This window comes from Equus quagga, chromosome 3 (assembly GCF_021613505.1).
Source record: "Equus quagga isolate Etosha38 chromosome 3, UCLA_HA_Equagga_1.0, whole genome shotgun sequence".
Lineage (NCBI taxonomy): Eukaryota > Metazoa > Chordata > Mammalia > Perissodactyla > Equidae > Equus > Equus quagga.
In genome coordinates this window covers 43,558,125-43,582,201 of record NC_060269.1, presented here as the reverse complement: position 1 = coordinate 43,582,201, position 24,077 = coordinate 43,558,125, and the positions used below count along the sequence as shown (strand labels likewise).

Below are 24,077 nucleotides of genomic sequence, written 5' to 3'. Positions count from 1 at the left end.
TAGCGAAGGGGAGGGGACAAGCCGGAGCAGGGGCTGCCCGGCCTGCTCTCTCCACCCGGTGCCGAGACGCCGCGCGGAGCCCCGAGGTTTGCGCGGAGCCCGAGGCGTGGGAGTAGGGGACGGTCAGCGACCGGAGCCCCGCGGTGACCCCGAGCTGCCGAATTTCCTCGGCTGCGAGGAGCCGGGGGACGCACCCGAACAAGGTGAACTTTGATCGCCGAAAACTCCAGTCAGGTGCCGGAATCCGTGCTGCGGCGGTCGGGACCGGGCGCAGGCTGCGCGCCGGGCTGGGGAGCAGGAGCCCGGCGGCCTCCCTCCGCCCGCGCCCGGGGCGGCCTCGGCCCGGAGCACCCGGCCCCGCTGCGGCTCCGAGGCCCCGGGGACCGGCCGCGGCGCCCTCGCCTTGTTTCTTCCCCCTCCCCCTCCGGGGGTGGGGGTGGGGGTGGGGCGGGGGAGAGGGGCGCCCGGAGAGCCGCATCTATTGGCAGCTTTGTTATTGATCAGAAACTGCCGGCCGCCAACTTGGCTTCGAGGCTGGCTGCGCGCGACTCTTGAGTTTTCGCCTCTGTCCTGTCCCCCAAACTGACAGGTGCTCCCAGCAACTTGCTGGTGACTTCTCGCCGCTCCCCCGGCTCCCCCGCGTCCCCACCCCCTCTTTCCTCCCTCGCCTTCACCCCCACCCCCACCACTTCGGCACAGCTCAGGATTTGTTTAAACCTTGGGAAACTGGTTCAGGTCCAGGTTTTGCTTTGATCCTTTTCAAAAACTGGAGACACAGAAGAGGGCTCTAGGAAAAAGTTTTGGATGGGATTATGTGGAAACTACCCTGCGATTCTCTGCTGCCAGAGCAGGCTCGGCGCTTCCACCCCAGTGCAGCCTTCCCCTGGCGGTGGTGAAAGAGACTCGGGAGTCGCTGCTTCCAAAGTGCCCGCCGTGAGTGAGTTCTCGCCCCAGTCAGCCAAATGCTCCTCTTCGGGCTTCTCCTGCTGACATCTGCCCTGGCCGGCCAGAGACACGGGACTCAGGCTGAGTCCAACCTCAGTAGTAAATTCCAGTTCTCCAGCAACAAGGAACAGAACGGTGAGTCTTTCCCCCCCAACTCCCCCTTCTGTTTTCTCGCTGTGTGTGTTACGTTGGCATTGTGCGTTGGTGTGTGATGTACACCAGCCTGCGAGGGTAGAAGCGGCTCTCTAGCCATGCAAATGCGCGCTGCGTTCATTGGCATGGCCTTTTGGAGGTTACGTGCAGTTTGCAACTTCGGGAGCTGCTACAAAGCTCTAACAGGGCAACGTGAGTGCCACCGCAGCCTCAGCCAGAGAGAGGACATTCTGGGAGCGATTGTGAACGTCAGAACTCACATTGCAGGACCTCTCCTTGCCAGAGTTATAAGTTCAAGAGCTGCTTCTAAAAACAAATCCAAAATGAATGAGTCTTGGCATGTTTGACTACTCAGATTGTTTTCTTTTTATTGGGGAGGTGGGTGTTTCAGGAAATGTATCGACCGCATTAATTGAAGCACTCTAAGTGGAAAGGCATCAATTAATGAGTAAGTCGATAGGAAATATAGAGGTCAACAGGCCGCGCAGACGTTTTTAGGGGGGAATTAAAAAAATGTACTTCTCTGGCGCTCTGTTTTTTTTTTTAAAAATGTGCCTTTGCACTCTGAAGTCCTTACCTTTCTGGTGGTGTGTTTTTATATGTGTTGGTGAATGACTGCTATTTTGTGTGTGCTGGAAACGACTTAATCCTGCATAGGAAATGAGAATTACTTTCAGCTTTCAAGTGTACCTGAAATGTTTAGAAAACTCTCAGATGCAAGTTCCCTTGGGCTGGGATTGCACAGAGCTGGAGAAAGGCTTCTTTCATAAAGCCAGGGCAGCTTCAGGGTGTGTAATTTGCTTAGCCTCTGAACCCCATATGATTTACATCATTCAATTTCTAAACTCTTTTCCTCTTGATCTACCATTATGAAGTCATTTTTGAGAATACTTTGTAAATAGAAATTTTATCCTGCACACGAAACCACAATGTTAATGTAGGCTGTCTAAAATTAGACTATTAAACACCCTGTTTACAAGTGGTGGCTCTTAATGTTCTTTGAAAGGAAATGTACATGTTTTTACTGCTTTGTGTGTCATCTATTCAGAATGCAAGAATGCTGTCACTTCATTAACCAGGCGAAGTGAGCACAAGCAGCATACCTAGAAAATCAAAATGGTGTGTACCCTATTTTTCAGTCACAGCAACTTTTTCTTTACGTATTGGGGTGTTTCAAGACTTCAACTTTGAATTTAAACTCTCTCTAAAGTTTTCATCTTCAAGAAAGCACAGAAAGTTCTTGAGTAAAAAATTAGATGAAATAAGGATTCCTGGGACTTTTGTAGAGATTATTTGTATTTGTTGTGTGTGCAGCAATACACGGTATCACCTTTATCAGCCAATATTAATGTGGTTGCTTCTTACAACTTGCTAATGCGATGGCACATGGCACCTGCAGGCCGCTTGAGCTGCTGATCAAAGGGCAGCCTGGGGATCTATCTCTAATCGCAGGAGCTGCAGAGGACTGGGGGAAAGTGATCAAAGGAGCCATCGCACCAGCGGTACCCGGGCAGGAAACAGATCAGACCAACCTTTGTTCTCTCTCATGTAAAATAAATGTCCAGTTCAAAATATTGCTTGTTACTAGACAGACTTCTCCCAGCATGACAATGCATAATATTCTTGGCTTCTGGCTTCTGATTTTTATTGTTCCTGTCCCATATCATTTCTCCTACTGCTCTGCCTTATCAAGCCTGTCCTGGCATGTGTCTTCTTCCTGATTCCCTTTGCTACTTGTGCCCCTCCTTGTCCTTTCCTTGTTGTTCTTTCTTGTGATCGACGTACATCATCACTCTGTAATGGGCTCCAGAGATTTCAGACGGTCCTTGGCCGCTTTACCGAGGAGGTTCACAGCCTCCGAAGATGTGAGTTCATGAAGCCAGGCCACACACAGTCTGTTGCCATCAGAGGCTGGGCCATTTCCATTCCTAAGATGCATGGTGCTAAAAATAGCCTGGTTGTTTCCTAATCTGTGGGCAGAGGATTGGGCTATGTTTAGCTCTTGGGAGGCTGGCAGCAGGAAGTAACTAGAGGTACAGGAACTACTCACCTTGCAGTTTTTAGCCTAAGGAGAAGTGGGACTGGGCAGCACTAGGGGGCAATACAGAGCTATTTTCCTGCACATGCTCAGGTTGATTTTTATGCTTCAGGGTTCCCAGATTTGAGGATAACAGGTAGGTGCTAAAGAAGATCCCCTGGAATGTGAACAAATTTGCTGGAACTTCTTTTTTTTTTTTCTGGCTTTCAAATTTTCCATTCTCTCATGTGGATGTTTTTTGCCCTCATACTGAGTTATGATTGGTTTTTGAGGCCCCGTTGCTCTTCTCAATTTTGACGATTGTCCAGTTCTCTAAGTACCAAGCCTCCTGAAGATGCCGCATAGAAAATGCCATTGGCCCAGTTGGTGCATTGCATCATTTTGTGAAAGGTCTTCTAAGTGCTGAACATAAAATGTTCAAATTGATTTATTGTGACTATAGGAGCCCATTCCTACTTTCGGTCTCCCCTCCGCAATGATATTCTTTCCTGGAGTATTCCCGAGTCTCAGATGGTGCTGACTCATTCACATACCAGGGCTGCTCCATTTGAGTATTAACTTGTAGTCCTAAGAGGTGTTAAAAATGGAAATTGATTGCTATAGCCAGTGCTAGATATTTGAATTTAGACTGGAAAATGTGGAGGTGCTTCAGAATTGGTTTTGAGGGATCAGTGTTATTTACTATTATTCGTTACCTGGTTTTTGACTTTAAACGATATTGCAGTGCTTGCTACTTTACTATAAAAATAGCTTTATCTTCTAAGTTGTCTTTGTATCCTTCATTTTTTTTGTGTGTGTGAGGAAGACTGGCCCTGAGCTAACATCTGTTGCCAATCTTCCTCTTTTTTGCTTGAGGAAGATTGTTCCTGAGCTGACAGCTGCATGAATCCCCCTCTACTTTTTATGTGTAGGACACTGCCACAACATGGCTTGATGAGTGATGCTCAGGTCCATGCCCAGGGTTCGACACTGTGAACCCTGGGCTGCTGAAGCGGAGTGTGTGAATCCAACCACCATGCAACTGGGCTGGCCCCTGTATCCTTCATTCTTAATCTGATTTATAATTCTGAAATCTCATGTACAATCCAAGGGTCTCCAGATTTAACTTAAAGAAAGATATAAAAGATAAGAACACTGACTTACGTAGAGTTTCTGGCCTATACTTCCCATATGACTGTGGGAAAAATGACTAATATCTGTATGTACTCATTTTAAAGAGAATGCCTACTGTGAGATGAGTAACTTCTGAAACGGTGCTTCTGAGTTGTAGTGGAAGGAATCATATAGGTCAAAAAGCAAAACGAAACCAAGCTTACTTTGTCTATTGCATGTAGCCCAAATAGACACCAATCACAAAGTTGGTGATGGAGTCAGCCTCATTTACCTGTGTCACTGGAGAGTGATTTTCATATCCCGTAGACCTGAAACATGCTTCTTTCTGTTCTCATTTTCTTTAACTATTTTGAGTGTATATTTGGAATATGCCTCTATGTGTATAGTTAGGGTTATCCTTATGGACATCGTTTATTGTATGTGCTCTCTTCCTGAAGGACTTCTGTGGTCTGTGGGGCCCTTTACTTTGGGGACAAATGGTCCCATGGTTATGGCTTTCTGAGTACACGTGTCTTGTGTTAATGGCTTTTCTGTCTGTCTTTATTCAGTGCCAGTTTTCTCTTCCTCCAGCTGCCAATGTGCCTGTGTCTGACCAAACTGTGCCCACTCCCCCACCCTTTTTTAGGTGGCAGCTCCAAAGCTCTGTTTTACTGAAAAACATAATCACAATCCTTGGAATAGCGTCCAAGAGTTAATAGGCTCTGACTGAAGACTAACGGGGCTTTCCTGTGAGTAAGTCTATAAGTTGTAGTACATGACCTTTGACATTTAATTTTGTTGTTTAGAGGTTTTTTTTTTAAACTTCCTCTTCGTTCTCTGCTCTGTTCAAGATGGTGGAGGAAGTTGAAGAAGTAAAGTGACATTATGTAATGATGAATATTGTTTTTCATAATAGGTGACAAAAAAGCCCCCATTCTATTTTGTGGTAACTTTTTCTCCCCTACCAACTGTTGCCTTTTACATTTAATCTGATATACTTTGAATTTACCTCTAAAAGGTGTTCAGAAAGTACAAAGGTCTGTGGGAACCTTCAGGATCATTTGTTAAATAGGTGTAAATAGTTGCTGGGGTCCGACTCTAAACTTTCCCCAACGCTGTATTTTTCAGAGCTGTGTCTCAGGCACCGAAATCTTAGCCTTCTCTGCTCTTACTTCATCCTTCCTGAAACTTGTTTTTTAACTTATCTTCTTTATATTCACTTCAAGTTTTTTCAGCCTTTGTAGTGCTAAGATTCTGTTCTGCTTACAAACTTGCACACTTTTTGTAGAAACAGAATTCTCATGATAATGTGATGTGTGTTAAATAATAATTGAATTCATGAATTGATAAGGTTCATACCTCCCACGCCAGATGTTTCCAAGACTGCTAAAATTTTTTCCCCATGGGTTTCTACTTCTATTAACCAAAATGGTAGAAGTCATAATGAAAGTCCTTTCATTTATTTAGTCTAATTTTTATGTTTCTGATTGTTTAATTTGAAAGCATTTTACGGAACCAGAATATCTCTATATAACGTTAAATAATTTCGATATAACTCACTTATTAAACAGTCTCTGTTTAATTATTTTTCTCCACCACTGCCTCCAACTGTGATTTTGTAGAATCTCCCTTTCCTATCGTCTAAGGGTAGTTCTAGTGGTAGATTTTCCATTGGTGTGCACCAGTACTACCATACAGATTGTTGAAATGTTGAAACGTTCCCAATGGGTTGGAGAGAAGCTAGTGCTCCTCTTCTAGGACAAATGGAGTGTGTATGGACCAGAAACTACAGGGTTCACGCTTGGCCCAGCTCAGGACCTCTAGGATACTACTCCAACCTTTATAGCCTCCTTCCTGATTGATCCGTGTGCCTGCCATATTGATTATTGAACATTTTGACGCTTTTAGCTAGGGGCAGTTTGGTTCGTGTTGAAGTTAAAACCCTTCTCTCTTCTCCTGCTTGGCAACTCAGGCCTAACCCACAGCCTGAAGGACCTGAAGTGAGGAAGGGGTGTGGCCTCTTTCAAGCCTCCATTTTACAGCTCTTTTGGTTCTAGCTCCTCTGGGGTTGGGGAGGTGAAATGAGGAAGAGGGACGTGACTCACATGGCGTGGGCTTGCAACCCTCAGTTCGGTGTTCCTGCTTTCTCTGGGCAACACTGCTCGTTTGCTTGTGCATGTGTAGCACCTTCCTGTCATCTAGAGTAAATGGAGCACCTTCTCAGCTAGGTCTTTTTTCTGACCATTTAATCTAAATTAGCCACCCCTCACTATCACATTAAGCTTAGTTAGCTGCGCAGCACATATCATTCTTTGATAATCTTCTTGCTCATTAATTAATTTATTTGTTGTCCACCTTCCCTGACCACCACCCCCATAGAATCTAAGTTCCCTGAGAGCATAGACCTTGTTCACCTTGCTCTCTGTGGGAGCTCTAGCACCCAGAACAGGACGTTGTATAAAATATGTGCCCAGTAAATATTTGTCGAATGGCTCTGGATGTAGTGCCTTGTTAGAGTAAGATTATGTTATTGACTATAACAGTAGCCGTCTTTGAAGATGTCTTTTGGTCTTGTAAGTTCTACATCGTTTGACTTTTTTCAGGGGAAGATAAACTTGTTTATTTGTTGGTCGTGATGGGTTATGCCAATCAGAGTACTACTTTATAATCCTGGTAAATATACCATGTTCTCAAGTGAGTATGTACCAAGCAAGTGAGTAGGTTTCCTTGAGCTGGTGCTAATTTCTCTTTGAAAAGTGCATTGCTGTGCATACCTCTGTAGTTTATAAGATGGTGTTGTTGTGTGATATGGACCAAGGTCTCTTAAGAATGGTGAATTTTGGGTGGCTGACATGCCCTCAGAATCAGTGTGCTTTCCATCTTTTGCTTCTGGCTCACGGGCTAGAAGTTAGCAATAAATATAGTGCATGTTAAGACTGGAAGGATCCCAAGAGTCTGTTGTCACCGATGTGTAAAGTGAGGCCTAGAGAACTGAAGTGACTTTGTCAAGGTCACTGTTGAGGGCTACAGTGTTAAATTAATACTGTTAATATGGTGATATATTAATATGGTGTTAATATGGTGATATATTTTTCCTTAAGCGAGAACCAATTAGGCAGATGGAATTCTAGTTTCAAAATTCTGATGCTTTGTATAAAAACATTTCTTTCCTATTTTAGGAGGTTGCATGCTTTGCAGGTTGTGAACGGAAGTGAGACTCCCTTGATCCTGAAACATTATTTCCAAGAACACTAAGGAAAACAATCTCAGAATAATCACATTAATTAAATCTAACAGATAATCTGGCTAAGGTGTACTGTAATACTTCTGGTGGAGAGGAAACCTCACGGTTTGGCAAATGACTTGAAATACAACCTTTAAAATTGTTGTTATTACACGTTGGGACCTTATTTTAAGCAGGTGTACCAGATCCATGGATGGATGATGTTTATTTCAAAATTTTGGTTTATTGATTGATGATGAAGAGGCTAGCTGACATTGGAAATCTTGGTTCCACAAGGAAGGGTTTTTTCATTTTTCATTTTTTAAATAATTTGGAGCATTTTATTTAGCAGGATGTCTCAGTGGTACAAGTACCATAGAAATGAGTAAATAAGAGTGGTTTAGTGAGCTCTGGAAAGGCACAGCCTGTTATTCCTTTGAAATGGATTTAATGAGTGACCTTAACTTTTATTTACACTATATTATGCAGGATATTCTATTTCAGAGGTTCAAATTTCTCTTTAAAGTCAAGAGCATCAGGAAATAAATTCCTAGCTCTGGACTTGAATGGCTTACCTAAAACATGATTAGTTTACTTTTTAAAAATTTGGTTTGTAAAGTTCCTAAATCTGAGAACAGAAGGAACTAAAAATTATAAAGAGGAGTTATACTAATTACTTTTATCATTAAAGCCAAGTAATTAAGAGTGATGTTTATTGGTAATATTAGCTCATTTTGTTTTTTACTTCATGAGAATACACGTAAAGCTGAGTGTAGCTCATTTGATCTGTTATTTGACTTCACATTAGACTTCACGTGCCATCTCTGAGCGGTTGTTTCTGGTCCACTCGTGACTCAGCAGCCTCCTCCCTGAACATTTACCTTGTTTCTACACCAGACCATCTTTGCCAGGCTGCCTTCACTAATTTTTGCTTTCTTGGTGTTAGGCTTAATTCCTCTTTTATTTTCAAACTGTGATATTTTGTGTGTGCTTGGTTTTTTCTCTATCGAATAGCAGTTGAGCCATTTCTCAAGCAAATGAGGTGTATATTGGGCGGTTGCTGGGGTTTGGGGGGCAGACGCAAAGCGGATGTCTGGTTGTTTGAGGGAAACCAACATCCCCAAGGAGGGCAAGGCACGTTGATGCTAAGAGCAAGGATATAGAGTTGCATTGCTACTGTGCACACTGTGTACTGATAAGAAACCAGGAAGAGCTCCCAGGAAGGACATTGGAAGGGCAGTATTTAGATGCGCTCTTAGTGGGTGGTTGGTTGGGTCTAAAGAGCTCTAAGTGGACGCTTAGTAATGACTCCCCAGGAGTGCCTTTGGGTGCCACACTTGTGCTCAATGTTTGTAGACTGTATACAGTTTATCTTTCTAACCTCCCCATGGGGTATTAGGAAAAACACCGAGGCTTCGCTGGCTAAGTAGCTTAGCCACGGTCCTACAGCTGGTGAATGTTTGGACCTCGATCTGACTCCAAGCCAGGACTGAGAGCCACGTGCCTCTTCCTTCATGAGTTAAATGGTCTAATGTTTTATTAGAACCTTGTTTTTATTCAGCAAATATTTATGAGCATCTGCTCTTTGCGGAGCTCTGCCCTAGGTGCTGGGGCCACAAAGAAGGAGATGCAATCCCTGCCCTTGGGAAGCTCTGTCCAAGAAGGATGGCAGATCCTTCTTTCATCTCCTGGTCTCTTAGTTCTGCACTCAAAGTGCCACGAGAACACAGAGTGCTTTATGTCACTTCAAAAATCCTCTACTGATTGACTCAGTGGTGGAATCTGCCTGGAAAAGGAGTGCAAGAAGAAAAGTTCCCACAGAGGAGGTGACGCATTTTGAAGTGGGTCTGAGAGGGAAAAAGCGGAAAGTACTCTAGTCAGAGGAACAGCCTGCACCAGAGAGAGAGGCGTGAAAAGGCATGTCGTGTGTGAGAGACAAGAAGGGTGTAGTGTTGAGTATGAGTGGAGGCACGAAAAAGGTGGAAAGGTGTCCTTGGTGGACGTATTCAGATGCCCTGCTGCTGTTTGCAGGGCGTGCTTCCTGCAGAGTTTGCAGTTAAACAGAATAAAAGAAAAGGTTGCCTTCATGTTTCAGATTTAGTCAGAGCCCTTTGTCTTCAGTTATTTTCTAAGCAGGCATGTAGTAGCAGAGTTCTGCTTTGGTGGCTGTAGTTGCCTGCTTATTGTCGGAGTTTGCTCCTGGTCATTAGACCTATTTGGGAGTTCTGAACTGGTTAGAAGGGCAGGCTGCACAGCCTCAGTTACACTCAAAGCAGCTAAGCCATGTCCACACTACTCTCTATTGCCTTCTTTATGTAAACAAAGAGCTATTTTCACACTTCATTCACAAAATGGATGGCACGCAGAATGAGGCCGAGTGAGGGATCAGGAGATTGTGATAAAAGGGAGGCAGCTTCCAGCACAGTGAATTACTGTAACGAAGCTGTTACATTGCAAGAAGCAAACAAAACAGGCTTAACACTTTTTAAGGGAAAGGCTTTCAAGTTTGGGGGAAAATTAATTCCTATGGGGTTACTCGACATTGAGTAACTGCATCATTTCTTCTAGTGAAGTTCATTCTGGTCCCTGGTATACAAGGCTACCAACATTTTGTGGTAGTGAAGGATTTGAAATGAATGAGTTCTCTTGTGGGATGTGCTATCTGGATGCCATGCCGTTTTTTTGACGCTAAGCAGTTTGCATTCTAGGAAAGCCTTGTTCGTGAGTGGGTACTATTTTAAGCTTCTCAGTGTATGCAAGATGGAGATCTGCTTCTGTGCTTAAATATGCCCAGCTGGGCTTCGCACCTGCCTTTTGAGTCATCGCAGAGATCAGAAACCATTAACAACAGAAGTTGAACTTATGTGGCACTTATCTCGTGTTGTTTCTGGCGGTTATTTTTGCTGGGTATTTATAAGGACATCTGTCTTTTAAAGAGTCATATTATTTATCTTTTTTTTCCGCTGAGGAATAAATCACAACTTGTTTCCCCTACTGCCGCACACATTCAGAGTCTGAGGTGATTAGAAATGCAAATTGGAAGTCATTAAAGCATTATAATTTCTTTATGGCAGCAGGCAATGTTTAAAATCAGTGTACTAAGAAGGAACATTTGCTTAAAATGTGGTTAAGATATGAACAAATGAGAAGAGAGAAATATTCAGTTCCTCACTGGAAATTTCTTGCCGGGTTTGGAAAAAGGAGGAACCTGTAGTGTTCATTTCTGATTTATCGTATTATAAACCTGAGACATGACAGATAGGGTGCAAATTGTTTAAGAACACAGGGAAAACACAGTAGCTTAAGTGTTTGTAAATTGCTCTATAGAAATATACTAAGACTCCTTTTTACTGGAGTGCAGTTTACCTTCAGATTACCCACTCCAAGGACAGAAAAAAATCAGCTGTATTTTGTGTAGTCATTCCTGGATACATGGACACGATAAAAACAAGAAAAAAAGTTGGATAGTGTTAGTATGAAAAGCATAGGTCTGCACATCCAGAGCCAGAGATGGGGTGTACTGATGGTAGATTGCCTCTGCTGGAAATATGTTTATGTTGTAGGTAATAAAAGCTTTTGGGGCACGCTTCCTATTAAATAAGTAGCAGTGTGTCTATAAGGATGCACTTAGTTACTAACTTTTTTATTCATAAGCAAAAGTACACTCAGTTTCTGGAGGTCTACATGAAAATGAATTGCCTCTCCAATACAAGAGACTAGACCGCATAGCACACTAGTGTTTTTATAGTTTCAGATGCAGTTTTATATCTATAAGAGATATATATGATAGGCTCAACTGGGTCTTTATTTTGTGTTAGTCACTGAAGTCAAAACAGTCTGACCGTTTCTAGAAAAATCAACAACCTAAAAATAGCAGGTGTTTCCCAGGTCACAGTCTGGCCTGGATATTGAGAGACTTTAGATATCTAATTGATACACACTAACCCTTGAAAAAGTGGTTTTAATCTCTGTTTTTTTGAGAATATTAGCAAGCTTGAGGTTTATAGGCATGATTAAGAATGTAAAATTAGGCATTAAATAACCTCTATGTTTATTTTTTAAAAAAAGCTTTTCCTTCATGGTAGAAAATTTATCTTTAATCTGTACCGATAACTTTTAATAGGCATCCGTTGGGCACCCCATTAAACTAACTGCTTTAAAAGGGTTTCCTTTTAGAACTAACATTTACATCCTAGGAAATCAATTAGGGTGTCTGGATTTCACATTTTCCTTGTAGTCTTCCTTTGCAGTCATTTCTAAATGACCAACCTACCATAGCAAAACACTCAGAGGTGCAAATCTTCTGGAAGAAGTGCAAATGCCACACTTTTACTTCGAAAAATGGAAAAATAGGACTTATTTAATATATCTGCCGAACACTTAAAACTGCATAAAGCACAGGAAATACTTTTGGTGTGTGGGAATGTGTGCAGTTTCCAAACTACAAACATTGTTTTGAAAATTTCCCCGGTAGTGGTGAATTATATGAGACCACGTCCATCTAAAGAGAGCTTGTTTAACTGGCTTGTGGTTCTGGGGCTCATTCAAACACTCTTAAACAAAATAAAGGGAATGGATGTAATAACTTCTTTATGGAAAGTCCATAAAAAGGTACAGGGCCGTGTAAACAAATTGGGTCATTTACTAGATGTTTAAGTGATAGATTTGCAGTCCAAATTCAGGGATGTGTATTATGTCTTATAGGACCGTGACCATGTTCTCCCTTGAAAATAGGGTTCTTTTCTGAGCTGATTTTTTGTTTATTTATTTGTTTGTTTTTCTTAGTGCATGCAAACCCATTATTGCTATTTTATACTGCACTTTGAAAACATACTTAAAATTTTGAGCACTTCCTTTTATAAGTTTGTTCAACTTTGGAAATGGCTAGAAACCCATGTGTGAAAAGTTGAACTGACCTGCTTTGTGGTAGCAGTGAGTTCTGAAGCGAAGTAAGATGATTGAAATTGAAATTTTCCTTCTGGGCTCAGACAGGTCTAAACTAATTGTAAAATAATCGTTCTGGCTTACAAGAGTAGACTCATAACTACAACTATGTAAAGTAGAAATCCAACAACAGTTATGATTGACAGTTACTGTAACTCTGCCAGTTTTGTAATAAAACCACTATTATAACCAACCTGCTATGACATTCATTTGTCTTACTTGAGACCTAGGTAAAAAGTCCTATCCCAAGTTCTTTCGCTTTAGAGAGTTACTTTATTGCATTAGGATATCAATTAACCTCCTCTGAAATTGGTATGAGGGTTGTACCGTAGCAGTCCAATGAGGAGGAGGTGGCTGGGTGGGACTATAAGAGTGGGGTGCTGCACATTGGTGGTGATGACTGTGGTGGTGGAAGCCAGAAATAAATTTGGAAATTGAAGTGAGGAAAGGAAACTGAATAATTTCTATGTTGATACCATAACATTTATTCATTCTGTAACTTCTGTCAATCAGGGTTGGCTCACTTGGCCTTAAAGGAAGTGGATTGTGTAAGAAACCTCAGTGCAGATCAATGAGCCTTTCTAAGTTTGAGAAACTGATGGCATCATACCGTGCTAGCAACTTTCAAGCGTTCCTGCTGGAAGTTTGGCAGCGGAAATCACTGCTCCAGCTCCATGGGCCTAAAAAACAAGGGACAATGGTGGATATTATAGTTTCTGTGTAATGTGTGACTCGCTATTTCCTTTTTTTTTTGTTAATGAGTAATTTAGTACTCGATGGCCTTAAGTCTATGAAAAACCTAAGATCTGCCTTTAAATCAGATTCTCTGTGATCTTGAAAACAGCAATTAACAACCCGCTCACCTTTTTTACACAGCACAGAGTTCTGTGTGGTCATATTCTCTAAATAAAAACTCTGTGAACTGAGGTGTGTGCTACAGAGTGACCCTAGTACTGGGCTGAAGCCGAGAGGCACTGTGGAAGATGCAAAGTGGAAATAGACTTAGTCATTGCCTTCAAGTTGTTTATAGTGACAAGGGAAGGTAAGGCATGAAGCTAGCTATAATACAGAATAAAATACAGTGTTTGGTGGGAATTCAGAGAAAAGCAAGGTTGTTTACAGCAGAGCCGTTAGAAAAGCCTTAGAAAAGTTGCTAGGAGAGATTTTGAGCCATGGGGCTTGGAGAGATGAGCAACACGTGTGCATGCAGAATCAAGGGGAGGGTAGAGTGGGCTTTAGGAGATGTGAACCTGGTGAGTGAATATGCAGAGTAAGGAAGGGCAGCAAATTCATGCAGTCTAATGTGTAGTTTGTTTTGACTGAGACCTCAGAAATAGATTCAGTGGGCAAGTCATTAGATACAGGAGACTCAAAAGGAGGAGCATTGATATGTTACTCAGGCTTGACCAATTAGACTGATTTTTCATGCTTCATTGTGAGCTCCGTTATTGGCCTTCTCACCCCAGCTATCTAGGCAGCCAAATTATGAATTAAATCTGATTCCTCATGGTGTATAGAAGGGAGATGGAATGAAGGTTGCTGAAAAGCGAAGAATAAGATGAAGGAAAAGGAAGTCCCACATTTGTGGTCCAGAACCAAGAGGAGGAGTCAGTGAAGGGAAAAAAGAAAAGAAGAAAGTAGAGGAAAAAAGAGAAAAAAAGGAAAAGAGAGAAATAAAAGAGAGAGAGAAAGAAACTTTAATTCAGGTAGAGGAGAGTGCCAAGGAAGGAGAGAGAGAAAGGTCAAGGAAATTGGCGGACAATATAAAATGCAGAAGAGAGAAAGGTTCAAGAAAATGAGGACCAGTGAATAAACAGCTTATGTATTTCAATGGTGAGAAAACAAAAACAAAAACCCTGTCAGTGTAATGAGGGATGTAGAAGTGGAAGGAAGAATGATTAGGGATTAAAGTGAAGAAGTTAGGAAGTTTTTAAGACTTTTGAGAAAGTTTTAAAGACTTTTGGGAAAGTTTTAGTGATCAAAGGAAGGAGATATTCAAGTGGTTCCAGGATGGAGAGAGAAAGGAAATAAATACACTTTGTTTACTTGTTTGGTGGGTTTGGGAGACTTCCAGAGGAGAGGAAAAGGTTAAATATGTAACAAGAGTTAAGACTTCTGGCCTGGAAAGTTCCTGTACCTCTGCTGATGGAACACAGGTGAAATGACTGCAGAACATGAGGCGTCATATCAAATTGTTACAGTAAAAACTGCACATCCCTCCTGGAGAAGCGGGAATTAAATTTTGGAGGAAGTGAGCCTTGAAACCATTTTTGACAAAGTGAGGGAATGAGAGGAGAGGCAGGAGCCATTTTTAGCAGTGGTTCTCTAGCACAGGAGTTGGATAAACCCCTATAATGTTGTTTTAGTCCAACCAAATGTCTAAAGTAGCGGTAGAAATAATGTGAGAGAAAAGATAACAGAAATTGATGTTTTCGCTTGATCAGTCCATCTAGAGAGATAATGAGATGATAGGTTTTGGGATATGGAGACAGAGGAGAGAGTGAGACTGGTAGGCAAAGAAGGTTCGTGAATGCAGTGGCAGGAGTGAGAATCATATGTAGTAATAAACAATGTGTATTAAAAAGACACATCTGAACCCAAATTAGCGAGGACTTTAATCTATAAAAAGCTGCAGAGATGTAGAAATTCAAATTAAATGACCACTTTAATGACTTTTATCTTCTGATGTTGATGCCCTGAAAAGTGTGCCCTCTGAAATCATAGAAGGTGGGGGAACCTGCTGCAAGGCCTCTGGGTCCTCTGCGTTGGAAGCTCTAACATCTGTTGCAAGCATTACAGAATTTTGTTTTGTTTTGTTTGTCGAGGAAGATTATCCCTGAGCTAACATCTGTCGTCAGTCTTTCTCTTTTTGCTTGAGGAAGATTCGCCCTGAGCTAACATCTGTGCCAGTCTTCTTCTATTTTGTATGTGGGTCGGCCCCACAGCATGGCTGCTGACAAGTGGTGTATGTCCGAGCTGGGGAGCTGAACCCAGGCCACTGAAGCAGAGCACGCCGAGCTTAACCACTAGGCAACTGGGCTGGCCCCTTGTTTTGTTTTGTAACAGCTATTAAAGCCACCTGGAAATTTGCTGGGGGTGCGTTCAAGTTATAGCAATTGTTTGCGCAAGGGAAGACTATACCTCGGTGTGCATAGTCCACCCTCCCCAGAGAGGGCTGTTTTCTGTGTACATTTGCAGAGTGGGGATTGTGTCTGTGCCTCTCGTGGGGAATCCTTGATGTTTCCATAATCACTGGCCACGTGTACTTGTAAGTGGTTGGTTGAATAATCGTGACCCTTGGGTCTCGATCAAAATATAATTTTATTTTTGTTGCTCCTGACCTTTATTGAGCAAGGAGTATCTTCCCCTATCTCAGGATGAATATTTTTGCAAGACCATGGTTTTTTCAGCTCACTCTTAAGAGTTACAGAGTTCTACAGTAACCTTAAGTATAGCCCCCTTGACACTTTAGAAGTGATTGCGCAGTCCTTTAGGATAATTACAGCTCTAAATGTGACAGCTTTAGATCTCCTTACTTGTCACCCAGGCCTGTGTCTGAGTGGGAGCCTGTATGGGAAAGGAAGTGGGGTGCAGGGAGCAGGAGCCTTGATGCGTCTGAGGGATTCAGCATTCATGGAACAGCTTCTGGACATTTCCCTTGAAAATCTGCATATGGAGGGCATCTGTCTTACTGCGGCTTTCATGTACTTTTACCTGTCTTGTGGGCACCTCAGGCCCATTCTGGCATCCTGTTACACATATGTTTAGAGGACTCCCTATTTCTCATAGTTGAGCTTGCTTTTAGAGCTCCAAGTCTGAGAATGCAACTTAAAACTAATAGTTTCTGTTCTGTTTAACCACCTCCCTTCAGAAAAATCTAAAATGTATAATACAGTAGATTAAACAAGGGCACAGTTATTGTTAAGGTTAAGCTAATGAATGAGCATTAACATTTCTTTTTCTTTTTCTTTTTGGTGAGGAAGATTGGCCTTGAGCTAATATCTGTGCCAGTCTTCCCCTATTTTGTATGTGGGATGTTACCCCAGCATGGCTTGATGAGCAGTGTGTAGGTCCGTGCCCAGGATCTGAACCTGCAAACCCCAGGCCACCAAAGCAAAGTGCATGAACTTAACCACTACACCACTAGGCTGGCCCCTAACATTTCTCTTTTTAAGGAAAGTAATTATACTTGTAATTTCTGCATTCTCACTGCCATCACCCCAAGTCAGGTGCTAGTTAACTAAACTGTGGCAAAAGTGTCCTTATTCTTCCTTCTACACCCCAGGCTTTTCCCATGCTCTCTCACCCCCAGTTGATCATTTACAGGAGGTTGATGTCAGATAATCTACCTACAGTGTAGTTCTGGTTGTGTTTACTCCTGTCAAGCTTGGATCAGTGCTTTTCAAACTTTAATGTACATGCAAATCACCTGGGGATCTTATTAAAAAGTATTCTGATTTTGTAGGTCAGGGGTGGGGCCAGAGAGTTTGCATTTTAGCAAACTCCCGGGTGATGCTGATGCTGCTGGACTGAGGACTAAACAGAGTAACAAGGGTCTGCTCTGGTGTTCTCAAGGTCTGTTGTGATCTCACCTCACTTTTATTATCTTTCTAAGAAAAAGGCTGCGCAACGCTCATCTCTGCTCACCCCAGAGATGACTCCATGCCATTGTTCTTGCAACTCTTTTCACCAAAAAGTCAGTTCAATCCGATGAATACCAGTTACCTCATCTTCCAGTTAACGTGTTACATCCTGAAAACAGAAAACAAAAATGCAGTTCTTTGGGGACTTGATGTCGACAGTCAGTGGCTTGTGATACACTAGAGAGAGACTTACAATGCTAAAGGACCCAAATGACGTTCTATTTCCCTGTCCTGAAAGATTTCTTGTAAGGCCATTGTTTAAGCTGGGTCTTGAAGGATGGAAAGAAGTCTTTAGAAAAGGAAGAGAGTTCTAAGCAGAAGCCTAGACTTGTGAGACAGCACAGAGTCTATTGAAAAATCAGCTCTGTTTGGTGGGAATTAAGATTGAAAAAATTATTCATTAATTATGAAGGGCTCTGTCTGACATACTCAGGAACGTGTTTAGACCTATAAGCTGCTGTAGGAAGAAGGCTGTGTACTTTCTGCGCCGGTTCCTAATACTTAGGGCCTGTCTTTCCCTCCACTTTCGTGTTCTTACACCTGTAACTGTCCATTGAGTGATTGGATTTTTTGTTTTGTTTTGTTTTGTCTTTTGCTTTCCAAAAAAAAGGTACATCAGCAGGATTGTAAAGGACAGAGAAGCGAGAGTCAGGGACACCAGTTTGAAGGCATTTGCAACAATTCAGATGCCAGATGATGATCAAATGGACCAGTCAGTGCCTGTGGGAAGGTTAACCATCATCCTTCTATACTCTGCATGTTCAAAGCCTACATGTGTTTAAGGCTCAGCCTTCCTGTTTCTCTCAGTCTGGCATGCCTACTTTCTCTAAACTCCCAGAATATTGAAGAATTTACCACTTCTACCTTAGATTCTAATTATATCTCTTATCTCCCACAATTTTCAAGCGTCAGAAAGTAAAATGCTTAAGAATCTTTGGTTTAGTACCCCGTTGGGTGGTAGATCTTTGAAGTGAAGTGAAAATAGCCCACTTAGACTCTATGCAGCCAGCTCTGCTGTGGTGTTCGCCTCTAGTCTCAGAGGTCATTACTGATAGGCTCCAAAGAAGTCATATGCCTTATTTCACAACTGAGGGGTGCAACTGATGTCAGGTTTCGTTTTGAGGAACTAAAAGGGGATACACTGCAGGGCCTCTTAAGCTTTCTGCTTAGACTGAGTAAAATGAATGTGCAAAGAACCTTATTGCCAAAATTATAATGATGACTGCTTAGAATGTTATTTCCTCAATAAGAAAAAGAAATCTATCATTTCCAGGAAAATTATTTTTAAACAGGGAATTTTATGATAATGTTTATTGCAATCAATCTGTTATAAGAAGAGCATGACCATCAAAAGCCCATTTTTAGTAGCTTTACCTTGTTTTTGTTTTGAATTATGTCCCCCATCTGTTCTTTCTAGTTAACATATGATATAGCCTCATGTGCTTTCTTATTTTTAGTTTTTCTTTTTTCTTTGTTTTTGCTTTGGGGTTTGGAAATTGACAACTGATTTATCCACAGGAACGCAAAAATCTTGAGAAAGTCATTATTTTAAAAAGTCACTCAAAGAATGTATTTTTTTTCTTGGAAATAAAGTTGATTTTCTCAGCTCTGATCATATGAGATTATGGGCAAGTAGTCTTTAGCTCTGGCATGTGGACAAAACAGAAGCAGACCCTGGAGAGAGAGAGTTCAAAATTCATGGCAATAAGCACATGTTCAGTATGCCAATATTTATGGTGTCACAACCAAATTAAAACCATACCCTCTGCTATTTACATAAGTACGGTACCCAGACTGCACAAGTTTATGCCCATGTTTCTCAGAAAATTTAAAGCAATGCAAGTGTTCAGGACTCTTAGAGACTAGACTATTTATTTTCACATTCATTTTATTTCTCCCTGTGAGAGAGCGTGAATTGTCTTCACTTGTGTTCATTTTGAGGTCAGCCAGAATTAGAAGGAATTGCATTTAGCAGAGGTGAAGACTGGCTTTGTGCTTTCATGTGGAATGTACTCAGGCAATTGCATCCTGGTATTCTTATTTTCTGAGCCGGGGGGAGTTGAATGAATTGGTTACTGATGGTGAATATAGACTACTTAGATAGATGGGTAATTCTCGACCTTTTCTATCTAATATTTTACTCATGCTGCTAGAGAACTTGGGTTTTACCAGTTTGGAGAAAAACAGACATGCATACTTTTGGTAAGAAGACATATTTTATGTCTTTTTATGGCAACTTTTAAAGTATTACCATCTGGTAAATTTTTCAGAACAGTAAAATTTCTGAAGCATTGTTGGGAGTACGTCTTACTTCTCTGCTTTTACAAGACAAAGAAATGTAGTAATTTAAGTTGTAGTAACACTGTTATGCACTTGTTCAGCCTCATACAGGATAAAGATAATACAAAAACTACAGTGGTATTATTGGAAATAGATTTGTAGAAAATACTATCATATTTGCTAGCGGATATGACATTTGAGTGTGAATCCATTCATAGTGATCCTTTTGAAAGTGCTAGATTCTTTCCAGATTACTTCTGATTCCATGGTTAGCTGAGAAGCTGTAGTCTAGAAAACAGCCTGGACAGAAACCAGATTGCTAGATGTCTTTAATAGGTTGGCTTTTTGGCTCCTTGGGATATGGTCATATAACTCAGTGTCAAGTGAAAGTTTTTCACAACAGTTGGTGACTGCAAGTGACAATCTTTTGTGCAAGTGGGGAGGCTTTCTCATTTATAGGATAAAGGATATTTTTTGAGAGTAACTCTCATGTGAGCAAATTAAGCTTGACTATGTAAATCTTTCTTTTACGATGGGAGAGAATCCAAGGTATTTAAGGAGTTACTTTATTTTTTTTGAGCTCAGTAATTTAAACATTGTGCTTAGGCTTTTTTGGTACTCCAAACGTTTATTATTAAGATTTCGCTGATGTTTCCTTAAAAAGACAAAATTCAGCATGTTTTCTTTGTAAATAATTGTCTTCAACATACATGAAACAGAAAATGAACTTTCCTTTACCAGTTTTTTCAGACTAATTATTCAATTGTTTTTATTTCAAGAATTTTAAAATCAATCACAGATCTTTTTAGGTCTTATTTTGGTGCTGGGAAAAAAATCGTGTAGATTACTCTGGGTGTTTAACTCCTGTGCAGATTGATAAAAAATACCAAGGAAATTTCCCTGGTTGTGTATTAGAAGGTTGAGGAAGATTGCTGGCTTTTGTAGTCCATTAGTTGGTCAATTAATTGAATGTTTAGTATTCGGTATCTCATTTATCGGGCACTGTCTTAGGCATTGGGAAGAACTGGAGTGTGCTACTTACGTTCTTATATAGTTGCCATAGTTGATTTTTCCCTTTTGTGTATGACTTAGGTCTTTGTACTGGAATAAATGCCAGGTTGAAGAACAGTCCCTATCTGAATACATTAATAGATTAAATTTCAATGCTGTAAATAATTTTAGTGAATAAAAAAATACGCTTTCATTTAAATGTTCTTCAAGATTTCTTTTTGATTTTCTGCATAGTAATAGATATTGATATCTACCTCAACGATAATAGACAATCAATATTACATTTCCTCAGAAACTTGACTGTATCTTCATATGTCTGTGTGTAATAAATCATCTATAATTTAGGATAACTCCATCATTATTTTGCGACTTGAAATTCTTTGTTTCCTTTTCATGACTCCTCTTACATTTTATGGAAAATAATCTTATTTAAGTGCAAAGAGAATGTTGGCAAAATCAGATATTTAGTAAAAGCTCTGGAAAAAAATTATGCTTACTTGGAACACCCAGTATTTTAAAATCCAGCGGATTCATCATTTCCTAAATATGTTGTGTCTTATGTTATAAGCAGGAGATTTTTTGTTTCATTTCAGTGAACGCACTAAAACAGTTTACGCTGCAAATACGGTAATGTGACCAGCAGTTGTCGCTTTATTATTTTTTGGGAAGGAAGTCTGAAGCAGAAGAATATTCCTGGGGAGGAATTTTTTTTTTCCTACCAATTTAGACGTTTCACTGGCAGTCTCTTCGCCTCTAACATTTATGCTTGAAATGGCTCAGAGATTTCAAATGAGGGACCTTTTGGGGGCCTGAGTACATTTTTGGATTTCGGGATGGCTCTCACCCCCTGTGCAGTGAGCCTGCAGTAGAAAGCAGGATTTTAATGTTTCCAACCACTTGGCGTGTGGCTCCCCAGGTTCAGACTTTGGCTAAATTGAGAAAGACCTTTCTCTAGCTAGATGAGTATCACAAAACTAAGGCTGGCTCTGGAAAGAGGCAGGGGTTGCCTTCTTTTCATTGTCATATACCATTTGAATTGTATTTGATAGATTAGTATTATGACCTTGAACATGAAACTACTCAGGAGTCCTGGTTAACTTTTGCCCTGGGAGGCAGTCTCATGGGAGAAAACTGTCCTTTCAATACATTGTTAAGTTAGAAACAAAAACATTGAGAACCCCACAGTCCACTAATCAAAATTTGCATGATTAATGGTGATTCAAAATTAAAAAAATAATCTGATGCTGGCATATTCATAAGAGACCATATGTAAGTACAGAAGCGTGTGTGTTGTGCATTCCCTTTAAATTGTTGGCCTGTATTGATTGTGGTCGGCACTCAGAAATGGAAATAGCGAAGTGAATTTTTAAAACTATAAAAATGTGAACTACTGAGTTTGTTATAATGACATATCAATTGGAATTTTTGACAATTTTGCCAATTATTATCAAATTTTTAAATTTTGCATTTCACAAATTTATAGTCATTTAGCAATTCAACAGTTGTAAACATTTCAGAGTTCCATGTGTTTGAGAGCATAGAATTTTTCCAACTCAGCGCTGCTTCCTAGTGAACTGTAGAGGAGGGAAAATAAACCTTTTCCTTTACCCTCTTAGTTTCAGTGACTGCTATGTGTGAATTAAACTGACAAAAGACATTAACAAGATTAAAGATGCACAAATTTTGCTAATATTTTTGATTTTATGTGCACAAGGGCTTCATAGAAAGACATGAAAAACCCAAAGAACCAACTAGACTTGGGGGCTTATATATACCATTTTAACAAAGGGCTATAAATTGTGGGAAAGTGACTAAGAAACTAGTGGAAGATAGTTATTTTAGTAAGGTCTGTTTATGCATATTCATCTCAGTGCCAGCTCTCCATAGCTGGTGACAAGGGTAGCTCTCCTCATCCTAGTACTGGAAAGGAGGGAAAATTTGTGCCACCTTCACAAAGGGAAATTTATGCTCTGCTTTTAGGCAGATAAGGGGAGGGCAGAGAACTTTTTCTGCATTTGTTGATGCTCACTTGCCTTCAGCTTAAAATAATCCTTATTCCAGAGTGGCATATTTTGGGGGGCATATTCTGAACCCATTCATAACCATTGGTTACAACATTTGCCGTTTTCTGATAGCATATATAGCCTAGAAAAAGGGTCATAGGTGGTGCTAGTGGTGGTTGGGGATGCTGGTGCTTGTGTACCTCTGAGTGAGGCTACCTTTATTTTCTGATACACTTCTTACTTCCCTTCCTGTAGGTAAAGCTGGAAGTCACAAATAATGTGTCATCCAGTTCTTAATAACTTCTTCCAGGATTGGATCTACACTCTCAGATATTTCCTCAAACATGGTAGCAGGGAGGGACCAGGAGAAGCAGCTCTGCCTCCTCATTTGTGCCATTCTTGATCTCTGTAGAAAATCAGAGGTCATTCTAGTAATAAACAGTTAGGAAATGTGAAGTGTTATGACTCTTTTTATTTTGGCTCTGCACAGTATAGAAAATTTCTTGGCTAGGAAGGAATTCCTTTTTAAACTCCCAGTCCTCCCCTAACAATTCTCCTCCCTTCTGAATAGGTAGTTCTCTCTTTGCACAGACATTCTTCTGGGCTTAGCTGCTGTGTAACCTCCTAACCCCTCATTAATAATTTCCTGAGGCTGGTTTGTTATAAAGAAACATTGCAGCACAGACAGTGCATGGGTGTGTGTGTGTGTGTGTGTGTGTGTGTGTGTCTGTGTGTGAGATTACTCTTTAATGACCAACTCAAATGGTATTAATGCTCGGAAGGGAAAAACAAGTGAGCATTAGATTCTTTCCCCATTAGTTTGCATGTTAATCAAGGAGACCACATCCTTAGGCAGAAGGTGATGAATGCCTTTTAACTTCTCTCCGTTATTCAAATTAAATGGCTCATTTTCTATATTGTACACACATTTAAATGGCTTGAGCATTTAAAGGAATAAGCACGCATCGTCCAGAGGCTTCTTAGTATTAGGACACCAAAGAATAAATTTGTCTCTTTTTGGTTCTTAACAAAAGAGGTCCTCTCTCTTTTCTTGAAGAAATCACCAAGGAACTGAGTGTGTTTGGAGATGCACATTTGGGCTTCCACTCTTCTACGCTGTAATCCGTTCTCACCTTTCTCATATTTCAGCTACACATGCCATCAGTGAATTTAACACTGGTCCCATGGTGGCCAGTAGAGCAATAAACCTCCCATGAGAAATGCTGTGAATTATACAAAGCTGTCATTACTCATGGGATATGGGGTAGTGATCAAAATGCTGTCTCCCCATGGGAAAATGCTCACACTATAATGTTAAGTAAAAAGCAGAGTAAAAGTAGGATTTTAAATATTTTCATGTATGCCCACATAACTTTTTCCATGTATGTAAAAGGACTGGAATGAAATATACTAAAATGCTATTAATATTTTATCTACCAGAGCTTATAGGAAAGCAGTGGGGGTGTTGGTATTTTACCTCCTAAAATACATTTCATATTTTCTAAATTTTCTTTAATAATCTTATATTACTACTATAGTAGGAACAAAGCTGCCCTAATGTTTTAACCTAATTTCAACAGTGGGGATGGGGAGAAAATACAAACAATAGCAATTTCTTCTATTCTAAAGGAAAGCACCTAAAATGCAAGACTTGTTTTTAGAAGCCTAGGAGATGGCATTCCTAAAGGTGGCCCTTTGGGGTTAAGATTTAAAGTTGGCTCTTAGTTTTATCCTAAAGGCTAGAT

General features: G+C 40.8%; 1 protein-coding gene across 2 annotated transcripts in view; it reads left to right on the top strand.

The window, feature by feature from the left end:
* The first annotated feature begins 658 nt into the window (after positions 1-658).
* The window catches only part of PDGFC (platelet derived growth factor C), a 208,771-nt gene continuing 185,352 nt past the window's right edge, over positions 659-24,077 (top strand). Inside the window, exon 1 of one of the 2 annotated variants that reach the window (XM_046656994.1) lies at positions 659-1,080. In XM_046656994.1, the coding sequence (XP_046512950.1) occupies positions 963-1,080 (118 nt within the window). In that variant the 5' untranslated portion in view covers positions 659-962. The remainder of the gene's footprint in view (positions 1,081-24,077) is intronic. The other variant, XM_046656993.1, reaches the window with a different exon arrangement.